The sequence below is a fragment of the Trichosurus vulpecula genome, chromosome 5 (assembly GCF_011100635.1).
Source record: "Trichosurus vulpecula isolate mTriVul1 chromosome 5, mTriVul1.pri, whole genome shotgun sequence".
In the NCBI taxonomy this organism is placed as follows: domain Eukaryota; kingdom Metazoa; phylum Chordata; class Mammalia; order Diprotodontia; family Phalangeridae; genus Trichosurus; species Trichosurus vulpecula.
In genome coordinates this window covers 230,668,486-230,681,971 of record NC_050577.1, presented here as the reverse complement: position 1 = coordinate 230,681,971, position 13,486 = coordinate 230,668,486, and the positions used below count along the sequence as shown (strand labels likewise).

Genomic DNA, 13,486 nt, shown 5'->3' with positions numbered 1-13,486 from the left:
AAGGGATTAGTTGATCTCCAAGGTATCTTCCAGCTCTAAAAGTCCATGATACTATTTTAATAAATTATATTTATTTTTTAAGGACTCAAAATGATCATGGATTTAATTGTAAAGATCAGGTTTATAATTTCAAGTATTGCCACTTCCAGGTATTTAATATTTCCAATGTGTGCTTCCATTTACACTTCCCACAATAATTTGAAAATTAGCATTTGTGTGTTTCTTTATATCACTTTCTTCTCAGATTTTAATAGGTCCTAGAGGATTTGTCAGATCATTAATTAGTTGACTGGGGTTTGTAGTTGAGGGAGTTTTTAAGATTCCATTCTGCTTACCAAGCAGCAAGTCTCCTGGGTATTCAGAACTTTAGACACATGGAGGCATTTAATTTGTCTTCTAGTTTTAAATGTCACATAAAGTTCAAAAAACAGATCATTGAGTTATTAAACTGAGGTCTGAGATGTTTTATCTTCCTAATGGGATAACAGAGAGAATCTGGATTTGGGTTTGATCTATAACCTTATATAACATGCTTTACATTTTTTTAGGCAGTTTGGAAAGGCTTCCTGTTACGGAAGAAACTGACTAGAGCGCTCGCTTCCATTAAAAATGAAGAACTTGAGGATGACTATGAAGAAATCAACCTAGATGACTTTACATTTGATGAAGTAAGTATAAACTAGAACATAAAAAGGTCATTTAAAATAGTACTGAGTGAAATTTTAAAACCATTTAATATTTATTCTCTAGGTGATTGAATTGCCATCATGTATTGCCCCAAATAAAAAAGGAAAATATATGTCGTTATTTAATACTTTATACATTTGTTCTCAAGGTAAGGATGTGCTAAGAATATTATAATCATGGCATATATTTTCCTAAACTTTGAGTCTGATCCTTACTTCGTATTTATATTATTGCTTTTTGTAATAAAGTATATACATATTAACAAGTTTAGAAAACTGATTTGTTTTCTTTGTCAGAAATATTTGCATTACAAAGAACTATAGTAGGTTTTATTGTAGTAACATTAATATTTTCAAAAAGATCATTAACAATAACACAACAGAGTATAAGTTCCCTAAGGGCAGAGAATACTTTTTTCCCTTTAAAAAAACCTGAAACTAAATTATTGGGTTTTGTTTTGACTTTTATATATTTTTATTGTTTATCCATTTCAAATGCATTGTTATATAAGATGTAACTGCCTCAAAAGTCTCACTCTGATACTTCATCAGAGCATGTGGCATGAAGGTAACTCTGGGTTCTTGAAAGCTATTATCAGCAGAGCACAAGCTTGCCTCCAAAATGCTAGAAAGCCTTCATATGGAATAAACTAGTTTTTTTTTTTTTCTGGTGATCAGCCTTCCTAATCCTGGGGAAGTATAACAGCCTGCCTGGTGATGAAATTGTTCCTGGACGTGGAAATCTATAGAGAGAGACAGAAAGACAGACAGAGACTCAGAGAAAGACAGAGAGATAGACAGAAACAGAGAGAGACAAAGAGAGAGATAGAGAGACAGAAAGAGACAGATCAGTATAGGTATAGGTGATAATAGTTATACATATACTTTAAGTGTTCTTCAGTACTGCATGGATGCCTTCTGTTTCTGCAGTGATGGTAGCAGAGTGGCAGGAAAGGAGACAGTAACTTCTAAGAGTCACAGTTTTTAGACCACTGATAATCTTTATTTTGATTTTTGGTGGACTGAATATATGAGACCCTTGTCCAGTGACCAGCAAATAGACATATTGCTAAAGGAGCTAAGTAATGTGAATCTTGACATTCTTACTACACATACAAGAAGAAGGAATGAAGTTGCAGCTAAATGGAAGAATGTTTCATAGGTACTCCTTCAAGAAGCAAAGAAAGCAGTTGGTGGCTTGGGTTTCATTATATTCCCAAGAGTTTCAAGAATTATTTCATGGATTTGTGTTCTCCATGTATTTCAGTATGAGCTAACAGAAGGGAATATGGCCTCCTGATCAGCAAAAAGAGTCCAGACATCTGTGAATAAATATTAAAAGACAAAGGAAAGCGAATTAACACTCTGTTTTAACAGCCCAGCTAGCAGCTTCGATGGGGGCGTAAGATCCCTCCCCTGCTGCCGGGACCCAGGGGGCTGCCGGGAAAGCACAGGTTCTTTTTATCTGCTTAAACAAGGAAAGCACAGTGAAGGGGTTGACCAGCTTACTTTAATCCAGCATTCACTTAGCATACAGACAACATTCATTTCTGGAGCTAACACCTCCCCTCAGCCAGCCCCATGACTCATCACACAGGAAGTTGTCTGCTTCCTGGCATGCTCTTTGGGCTTCCTGCCCTGGAAGAGCAAGCCACAGCATCCAGAGGCTCAATGAGGTAAGCTGAGTCACTCAAAGAAAACAAAGGCCATTCTGGTTACACACTCTGAGGAGGGAGAGAACACTATAGATTCCCAAGACAGTGCAGAACCACTGCAGCATGTTCTTGAATGATTGAAAAGAGAAATAAGAATTGTGAAAGCAGAATTTATAGCCGATGTAGCATATCAGAAATAATTGTCAAAATAGAAAAACTTGAATCCATGATGAGAAGTCTCACCAAAGAAATAAAAGAGAGAATAACTGATTAGCAATACAATTACATAAAATTGAAAGACAGTTTGGAAGAACAGAAGCAAAAATCAATAATTACTGGTAAAAAGAAAGCATGCCATGTTGATGAAGCTAACAAAAATGGCAATATTCAATGTTGGAAGGATTATAGGAAGAGAGAGGCATGCTGTGCATTATTGGTGGAGCTGTGAATTGGTACAACCATTCTGAAAAGCAGTTCGGAATTATGCAAATAAAGTAGCCAAAATATTTCATAACCTTTGACCCACAGATTCCGTTAATAAGAAAAATGTCCCCCATATAAACCTATATTTTTATAGGAGCACTTTTTGTGATAAATAGTGATACCAAAGGATAATGGGAATAGTCAATTTTGGAGGGGCAGTAGAAGGATAGTCACATAAACATGCTATTGGTACTATGAATTGGTCCAAATATTTTGGAAAACAAATTGTAATCACACTGCTAGACATACCACAAAGAAGTCAGTAATATAAAGGAAGGTCCCATGTACAACAAAATATTTATAATAGCACTTTTTGTGATAGCAAAGTACGAGAAACAAAATAGATGTCTATCAGTTGGAGAATGGCTAAACAAGTTATGATACAAAAATGTAACATAATATTCCTTCACCAAGGGAACTTGAATATGATTAGTACAGAGAAGCAGTGGAAGACATTTTAATCAATTGATGCAAATCAAAATAAGCACAGATCCAGGAAAACTGTACTCACAATTACAACAAGGCAAAAAGAAAGAATAACGATAAAACAATCAAAACTGAATCCTGTGAGATTATGGTGACCATGTTTGTCCCTAGTAAGACATATGAGAGTGGACCCACCCTTCTTTGCAGAAGTGGGAGACTGAGTGGAACCCTATCCATAACATAATGTCAGAATCGTTTCATTATTGATTGATTTTGTTGAATGTTTGGAAGGGAGAGAGATATTTTAGGAAATAATAGGTATCATTAATATAGCATTTTAAGGTTTGCAAAGTACTTTATAAATATGATTTAACTTTATCCTCACAATTTTCCTAGGAGGTAGGTGCTATTATCATCCCATTTCATAGACAAGGAAATTGATACTGATAGAAGTTAAGTGATTTGCCCAGCCAGTGATTCACACAGCCAGTAAAGATTCTGAGGCTGGATTTGAAGTCACGCCTTTCTGATACCAGGTCCTAGACTCTATTCACTGTAATGTGCCATCATGCAACTTTATATAGGTAATGTAAAGAAAGATATCAATAAAAAGGGGAAAATATTGTACCTACAAGTAAATAAGATATAAAATTCACTATGAGAAGCAATTACAGTCACAAGATATTTTGGAAGAAGAGTGGAGAATGGTTTAAATAGAACATTTATTAAAAGGCAGGCAGGTCCCTATTCCCAATTATACTAAGTTTCATTAAACACTAAATTGTAAATACCTATGAATTTTCTGAAAATTCTGAAATTATGTCTTGAAAAATATAATAAGCAGCTTGGATTTAATTTTGTGGTATAACTACATTGACTCAGCTGAGGGCCTTTAGATGTTCTCTATTCTCCTATCTGCATTTAACTGCTATAGATTTCCACTTATTCTCCTGTAAATTCATCCTATTTTTATAGAGCGTATCCATTGTGTTCATAGTATTTTTACACATCAGATGATATAATATATGCAACTTAAATAATCTCTTCTAGTGCAGAGACTGGGGCATAGGTTAACTTTTTAACAAACTCAATAACTTTGAAACAGTATATTATTGGAAAAAGTATTATATTGGAAATAATATCACTAAATCATTGGAAAAGTTATGTGCTAAGAATACTCTAATATCAGCATAAAATTCTGTGCTCTGTGAATAAACAGCCCATATTATAATAGTTTATTAAATTCTGAACTTTCAAGCATCTGAAGAAAAGTATGAACCTTGTGTGGTTTTCCTATGTGTAGATTTCTGTTACTAACATTTTTTAACTGTCTTCCTCTTTGGCAAAGCCCTGTATAACTTCAGTAATCAAATGTGATCTACCTTTGCTGCAAGTTTGCACAAAACATTTTAATATCCTGATTTTTCTAAGAACTTTTCATATTTCAAAAGCAAATCATAAAAGAAAATTCATATTTATGAGCCTTCTACTAATCTTATGATTAATTTAATTGTAGGTTTAAATTATTATTAATAACAATAATAAATCTTTGAATTTTCCTTAAAATATTTCAAATAGGTTGAACATTTATTCATCAAAATATAAATATAGAAATAATATAGCAAATCAGTTGTTTCACTAAGTCATTATTCCTCAGATAGTGTTAGTTTAGATTTAAAATCTGGGCAGCTAGGTGGCACACTGGACAGTGTGCCACCTGGAATCAGAAGGACTCTGGCCTCAGACATTTATACTAGCAGTGTCACTCTGGGCAAGTCACTAAACCCTGTTTGCTTCAGTTTCCTCATCTATAAAATGATTTGGGGAAAGAAATGGTAAACCACTCCAGTATCTTTGCTAAGAAAACTCCAAATGGGGTCACAAGTCAGATATGACTGAAACAACTGAACAACAACAAGGTTTAAAATAAATCATAAAAAATCATGTTTGTTCAGTCATTTTCAGTCAAATCTGACTCTTCATGAGATGGGAATGAATTCTATACAGGAGGGAATAGCCTATGTAAAGGTCAGAGAGAGGAGACAGAATGCTGTCTGTGAGGAACTACAAGATAACCAGTTTTTGCCTTACACCTGTCATGTGGACCTCTATCCCATATTCTATGTTGACTTATTATGGATCATCGTAATTGATGTATTTTCTCTTACAATATGTGGACTGTTCTTATTTAGTCCATGTGAAAAATTACCTATGGGTCTAGAACAGTGTTTATTAATCTTTGTTTTGTTATAGACCCCTTTGGCAGTCTGGTGAATCTAATGGATCCCTGTTTCAAGGGAAAAAAAAAATATATATATATATAAATGTATAGAATAAAATCTATAGAATTGCAGAAGATATCATGTATATACGTATGTGTGTGTGTCTATCTATGTATCTCTCTATACATTTTTTTCCCTCATCCAAATTTGTTAACCCCCTTGCAATCCATCACTGCACCCTTGGGGGTGCAGATCACGAACTACAAGCTAAGAAATCCTGATCCAGGCATGTGAGAGGAATATTTTTCCCAGTTGTCTTTCAGTTCTACAGAGAACAGTTGAAAACAGAGGGAGAAAAGACCAATCATATTATAGTCCAAACCACCCAAAAGGCTCTTGTAACCATATTGTACAGTCTTAAATAAATCTCTGAGGTAGGTCTATCATGTGGTTATCATGACAGAGACCAAGTGCTGCCCAGTGAGCCTTACAAGGATAGAGGTAGAAGTTTGAGTAGGGATACAGAAAATCATCTCCGAAGGATTTCCTCAGGGTGTAGATGTTTCAAGCTTGTTTGGAAAATAGACAGCTTATACCAGGTATAGGCATCTCAGGCTGTCTGGTGGATTAGCTTTCATAGATTTGGTTAGTTCAGTAGCTACAAAGTCTATGGAAAGGCTTGTTGGAGTGACTGACATGTTGGATGCCCAAATTTAGACCTTTGCTACCACCAGAAATCTTCCTGGCAGGTGAAACTAGGAAAATTTTAATGTGGAGCAAGTAAAATAAACCCTGAAAAAGGAATAAAGAGATCCTCATTTGAGGACAGAGCTTGTCTGGGGTGCTTGAAGGGCCCGTAATGAAATACCAGTGCACCATTACTGTGACATGGGTGATTTTTATGCAAGGCAGTAGGGTATAGCAGTGGCCCTTCCCCCACAGATTCTAGCTTATACCCTTCTAGCATTTATCTTCTGATTTTTAGGAGGTGTAGAGGTGAAGCATTAAGTAGAAAGCATAGAATTAAAGGAAGACTTGGAGTCATCAGGTCCTTCAATTCTAGGACTGGCCAAAAAATAAATACCTACCATGCATTTGGGCTAACAGGTGGGCCTATGGAAAAGAGATTGACATGGCAAGGGCAGGGGTAGCAGCCAAGGCTGGAGAGGAAGCCTAGGTGGTAGCAGTGGATGCAGGGGATTGGGGTGTGGGATGGTGTAGGAACAGGGAAGGATGCAAACTAAAGCCCTCTAAATTTAATGGCCATAGCCTGGTAGAAACAGTTCTATATCCTGGAGTCAGAAAGGAACTGAGTTCAAGTCCCGCCTCAGATGCTCACTAGTTGTGTGGTCCTAGGCAAATCATTTAACCTAATTTGTGTTTGCCTCAGTTTCCCAATTTGTAAAATTAGGATAATAATTGCACCTATCGCCCAGGATTGTTGTGAAGACCAAATGACAGGCCATGTATAAAGTACTTTGTAAACTTTAAAATGCCATATAAGTGCCAGTTATTGATACTATCTGAATACAGATTGAAGCATGCTCTTTTTCACTTTCTTTCATTTTTTTTATTTGAGACTTCTTGTACAAAATTACTAATATGGAAATGTTTTACATGATTTCACATGTATAACCTATATCAGATTGATTACCATTTTAGGGAGGGATAGAATTTGGAATTCAAAAAATTATTAAGTGTTTAAAAATTGTTTTAACATGTAATGGGGGGAAATAAAGTTTATTAAAAATTCCAGTTATTAGTATTAGCTATTATTAACTCCAAGGTTCAAAACCTGAGACTGTAAAAATGTCTGTATCTTCAGCTGAAATAGGGAGGTTACAGAAAACCACAAGTTTAGGGAAACAGATAAACAAACACCTCGTTGCAAGAGATTTCTAAGTACTGAATTTTGGACTATTGAATCATTTATTTTTTAGATCAGCAAGCATTGCAGGACCTTGAAATCTCTGTACTTTTCATTTAATTGTTACAAAAACATGAAGATATGGCCTACTATAGAAAATAGTTTGCAAAAGCCCAATTCCTTGTCATATTTTCATTAATGATACTTTATTAGATATTTGATTTCAGTAATGACTTGATAAGTTAGTAGAGCATGCTTAAAATGCTTTTCTAAAGAGCAAATGGTTGGCATTTTAACCAGTAGTTACTTAGGTGTTTTTGGTTATTTTTTTTAATGCATAGACTAGTTAGTCTGGGAGTGTGCCCATGGATCCTACCCACAAAGCTTTGGAAGGTGATTGATGATGGAAAAACAAAACAAAACAAGATAAAAGGGTTTTCTTCTCCTTCAATGCCATTCACATGACAGAGATCTAGGCCATGAATTCCTTGGAGAAACAGCCTATCTTTACACTGGCTGGTGTGAAAGGAGACAGAGATCTAAGTAAATGAATGCATGACAAAAAGAAACAAACAAACTGAGGATTGAAGAGTGGGAATGTGCCATCCAGATGAAGGAATTTTCATATGATCAAAACTCCAAGGCCCTGGGCAGGGGAGTGTATTGATAATTATGGTGGAACTTTTTTTTTACTGTTTTCTCTTTTGGAGCACTTAGGTAATCAAGCGCCTTTGATGAGTCTGGCCTTTGTTTCTTTGATTAAATCAGGAATCAAGGGAAAGCCTAGTTCACATAGGTTTGAGTTGCATGGTTGTGACTCCTGAAGAAGCATCACATTGTTTTGAGTCTTATGGTTGTGACATGCTTTGACCCTGAACAGGGTCTATAAAATCAGAGTTTAGCTGTTTTGTTTGAGGCTCTCACTCACCAGAAGAGTGTCAAGTGATTTGACCGGAGAGACTCTGGATAGCCATCATGGAGCCCCCTGGCTTTGAAAACCCAGATGTTGGTACGTCTCTCTATGGTAACTGTGTAATTCCTTGGTCAGACAGCTAGAGGCCTGTCTGTTGATAACTATGTGTGTTTGCTTGGTTTATATTGTCTCTGTAATTTCTGTTTGTATTTGCTCTGAAGTTCAAGGTGCTGGCTTTTTCCCCTGAACTAAGTGAATGATGTATGTATGTTTAATGAAAGTGAGATTGTAAACCCCTTAAAGTTGCTTTCCTTAGAAAAGCAGATCAAAGAATCTGCTAGCAGCCCTTCTGTGTGCTTGTGTTGGTCTTACACAGCCACAGTAGAGGCAAGCAACATTGTTATTACGGGGAGGGGGAGGGAAGGAAAAAGAGGGAGAGGGAGAAGGAGAGGGAGGAAGGAAGGGAGGGTGGGAGACAGAGAGAGACAGAGATAAAGAGACAGAGACAAAGAGACAGAGACTAAGTCAACTCCACTGACAGGCACCGACCCTCTGGATTTTATCTTGAGAGGTAAGTCTCCAAAGTGGGCCTCTTAACGGCTCCCCATGAAAATGACTAGGAGAAAGACTGAAGAGAAATGAGTTTAGGAGGAAACATCTGTGCTAGGTTAATTTTCATATATACATAGATATATTAATACACACATACATATAAATGAATATATGTATATCTATACATACACATATACATATATGTGTATGTATATGTGTATATATTTGTAGTCTAATATCATGTTTAAAGCTCTGTAGCACAATGCCTGGCACATAGTAGGCACTTTCTAAATGCTGCTTTTTTGTTGTATACAGCTATACCTTTGTAACTGCCCTCAAATGAAATGCGGCAGAGGTAGTTTCCCTGGAATAAATTGAAGTTTGAGCCATAATCTGATTGGATAAACTCTTATTTACATGATCAGTACAAATGCCAACAACAGAGAGTGTAGACTTAAAGGAACAGAGGAGAGCTGAGAATCAGAGAGCTTGGTGGTTACTCCAGATTGCTCCTTAGGGTCTTTAGTGTTAGGTGGTGTGTCTGAATCCTGGGGATGAATATTGGATTGAGAATGCTTCATCGTTACTGCTGAATAGGATTGGATAACTAATCACATTCATGAATAATAGCATTTATAATTTTTCCTGTTGTTGTTCATTATATGGCTCTGAGAGAAAAGTGGTTTTGAAATTTTGTCACATCTATCACACATTTCCTCTGAGTATGTCTGGTGTAATCCAACTGTTCTTTCCTGACTTTTCTTGAGAAATATTTCTTACTCCTTAAATTGCACATTGGGTGCTAAATCCAAAATAATCATGAAAATAGGTCAGGGTAGAAAAATGGCATATCTGTTTCATTTTTCATCTTTTAGTTGCCCCGCCAAGTTGCATCTATGATCGTTCTTGGGATAATCTGATTCGGCTCACTCTCCTGCAAAGTTTTCTGCAAATACATTTTCCATTCCTTTATTTTTATCTATATCTTGAGATGATACCACTTGCAATCTTCCACTATCATCTTCTGTAACTTTGCAGTTGAGTCCGTATTCTAAACTGACATTATCCTTGGTTTTCATGTCTCCCCTCCTCTCAATTTGATAAGTGCCCCAAGTGTTAGTTGACGAAGGCAATTTCTGGACTCTTTCAATTCTATTATTGTGACTATTGCTTACATTATTAAATTATTATTACATTATTAAACTTACGTCAGGAACAGAGATGATCTGAATAATGTCTTTTCCTGTAATCATTTCCACTTCTTCAGCATCCACAGGGCAGGTTGGAATCATATGCTATATCTTCTCAACTCATTATGTTATGTTATAATTTGGTACTAATTTTGACCTGAGATCTTGCTACTAAGTGATCTGACTGCACATATAAGTCAGACATGATTCACACATTGGTAATTAGTTATTTCCTGCCTCTTAAGAGAATATAAATTCATTTCTTGTGGTGTTGCTGAGTGCCTGTCATGTCTAACATTTGACTTTATGCTTAAGGAAGTTGGTTATCTTATTACAGGTAGAAAGTCATAGTGTAGACTCATAATATACATGTCAGGAGAGTTGGAGAAGGAAAGCTGACTTTCACCACTGTTTGTCTCCAGCCTGCTTTTGAGCCTCACACCTTTGTTTTAGCCTCACCTTTCGCACGCTTAATATTCCAGCCAAACTGGATAGTTATTTATTGACCCCATCTTGCCTATATCTCAACAGGTCAATCCTCATTCCAAGAACAGACTCCCTTCTACCTCTCATCTCTCTTGAGATTGAAACTTCTCTCTTTTTTCAAGACCTAGTTCAGAAGCAACCTTTTCCATAAAGTGTTTCCTGATCCAGCTAGTTAAAAGTGATCACTTTTCTACAATCTAGAATAAAATATTCCTGCCCATGAGATATCTTTTTTTTTTAATTTTGTTGGGCCTGAACATGCCAATTCATGATGAATTAGGCTGAAACTTAACCAGTCTTGTATAGGACCCAATTCCATTCATAGGTTAAGTTATAATGGATTCTCTGATATTCTCTTAATCCACCAGGAAATTGGTCAAAGACAAGGACTGCTCCTGGCATCCAGGGACAGCATTCCGCCAAGACTGCCCACTTATCTTACTAACTCTTTTATGTCCCCTACTTGTACCTATTATCTCTAACCAACCAACTACATCCCATTCCAAAGAACAGATACATAGTTCTGAGCTCAAACTGAGAAGACCACAGATACTGTGGGTCACACAGAGGACTGAGGACCTCGACAACCAATTCTCTAGCATCTTCAAATGCTATCTCATGCCACTCCTAGTGCTGTTTGAAATCACTGGATCTACTAACCAAGGAAATCAAAACCCTCCAGATTAAAGCCAGGAAATACTGTGAATTCCTCAGGAAAAAAATATAACCTATCCTATATTATTTTTGGTAGTATTAGAAGGAAAGAAGGAAACATTTATTAAGTACCTACTATGTGCCACACACTAGGCTAAGCTCTTTTAGTGACATAATCTCATTTGCTCTTCATGACAGTCTTCTGAAGAGGTGCTATTATAGTTGAGGAAAGAGGTCAGGTGACTAGTCCAGAGTCACAGAGCTAATGAATGTATGTGGCTAGATTTGAATTCAGGTCTTCTTGCCACAAGGCCCAGCCCTTTTACCCACTGCATCACCTGGTTACTTCTAAGGAATAATCACATCATCATGCAGACAGTTAGCTTAGTGTCTAAAGAGCTATACTTGGAATTAGGAAGATTTTTGAATCCTGACTCAGATCCTCACCAACTATGTAAATAATTCACAACAAGCATTTATTAAGCCCTGCTTTATTGTGGCCCATATAAGACTGGTTTAGCTCCAACTTAATTCATCATGAATTGGCATGCTCAGGCTTACCACAATAAAAAATAAAAATCTCCTGGGCAGGAATATTTTATTCTGGATTGTAGAAAAGTGATCACTTTTACCCAGCTGGATCAGGAAATACTTTGTGGAAAAGGTTGCCCCTGAGCTCGGTCTTGAAGAAAGAGACAGAGATGAGAGGCAGAAGGGGGTGTCTTCTTGGAATGAGGATTGACCCGTCCAGATATACGCAAGATGAGATCAATAAACAGCAGCCCATCATGGCTGGAATATTGGGTGTGCAAAAGGTGAGGCTAAGACAAAGGTGTGAGGCTCAAAAGCAGGCTGGAGGCAAACGGTAATGAAAATGACCTTCAACTCTTCAACTCTCCTGACATGGTGTATACCCTTTACCGTGGTGTATTTCTTACTCTCCCTTGTTTTATAATTATTCTTGTACTTCTCATTTCCCTCAATTAAATCGTAAGATTCTTGAAAGCACAGTCTGTTTTGTTACCTATATTTGTGCCTCGTGACTTATGATGAGGTCCTCCCCACACAGCAAGTTAATAAATGTTTCTGAATTGAATTAAGATAATAGGATTTAGAGCTAGATGGAGGATTTATAGGTCATTTTATTCAGCTCTCTCATCTTACAGATGAAGAAACTGAGGACTAAAGAGGGTAAATGACTTGCCAAGGCATAATGTAGTAAATAGTAGCACCATGAGTTCAGTCCAATCCTTTCATTCCAAATCTAGTTCTTTTTCCACTGTAATTCACAGATTTATATAATTGCATCATGAAGGGATTTAAATGTCAAGCTAGGGGTTTTGGAGTTTGGATTCTTAGCTTCCTGGAAATAGTGCTTGGGGTTTCAGACCTGCACATTAGGCTTATAACTTTGGACAGTCACATGAAGAAGTCAATTATTGGAAAGGGGAGACCAGAAGCCAAGAGAAGAGTTAAGAAGCAGTTAAAATAGTTCCAGAGGGCCATCTCCAGTCTTCCTGATTTATATCTTGCCACTCGACCTGGATGGCTCCAGATGAGTGAGGCTGGTGACTTTGCACAGCCCTCCCTCACTTAAATCCAATTACTTGCATGTCATGGCATCACCTTCGTGATGCCATGGTCCTCTTCAAGAATAAAGGACAAATAAATGACACAAAATAGTCCCAAAAATAAGAGTCTGAGCTTGGATGTAGTTGCATATATAGAAAGTATAGGATGACTATGAGATATTGCAGAGGTAACCTTGATTGAGCTTGAGGTGATGTTTGAAGCCAAGTGTAGGGAGAGAAGAGGGCAAGGGCAAGGTTTTGTGGGTTTCTCATACTCAGGGGAAGGAGGATGAAAAGAAACCAGCAGAGAAGCTAAAAAAGGGCTGGTGGAGTGATAAAAAGGAAAACTGAGATAGAACAGTGCCCTAGAACCAAAGGGCAAAGAGAGCATCAGGAAAGATACCAGAAATGTCAGGAGGATGGGTACGAAGAAAAGTGACTGGATATGACAAGTGGGGCAGCATTCATGAATACATAGATCATGATTTTAGCCTTAAAGGTAGGGTGATTGTCAGATGACAGAGATCTTTGTATGATAGATTAAAGAATTTGACCATGTTGAGTACTTGGCACTAGAACCAGTTTTAAAACAAAGCTGTGCAGAACTGAATTTGACTTAGAATAGAGGGGCGAAAAAATCTAAGGAGTTTTATTTGGATTGCTCAACCTAGTATGGAAGCAGCCCAGCTCATTGCAGTGACATTTCCCCTTTCTGTCCCCCTCCCCCTTTCTTTTTGTGGTCTCACCCCTCCAAACTGCACCCATATTGCCAGTTTGGACT

The 13,486-nt window shown here is 37.1% G+C and overlaps 1 protein-coding gene across 1 annotated transcript in view; it reads left to right on the top strand.

The window, feature by feature from the left end:
- The window catches only part of LRRIQ1 (leucine rich repeats and IQ motif containing 1), a 253,197-nt gene that overhangs the window by 135,421 nt on the left and 104,290 nt on the right, over window positions 1-13,486 (top strand). The window contains exon 18 of the mRNA XM_036760717.1: window positions 549-668. Coding sequence (XP_036616612.1) covers window positions 549-668 — 120 coding nt within the window. The remainder of the gene's footprint in view (window positions 1-548; window positions 669-13,486) is intronic.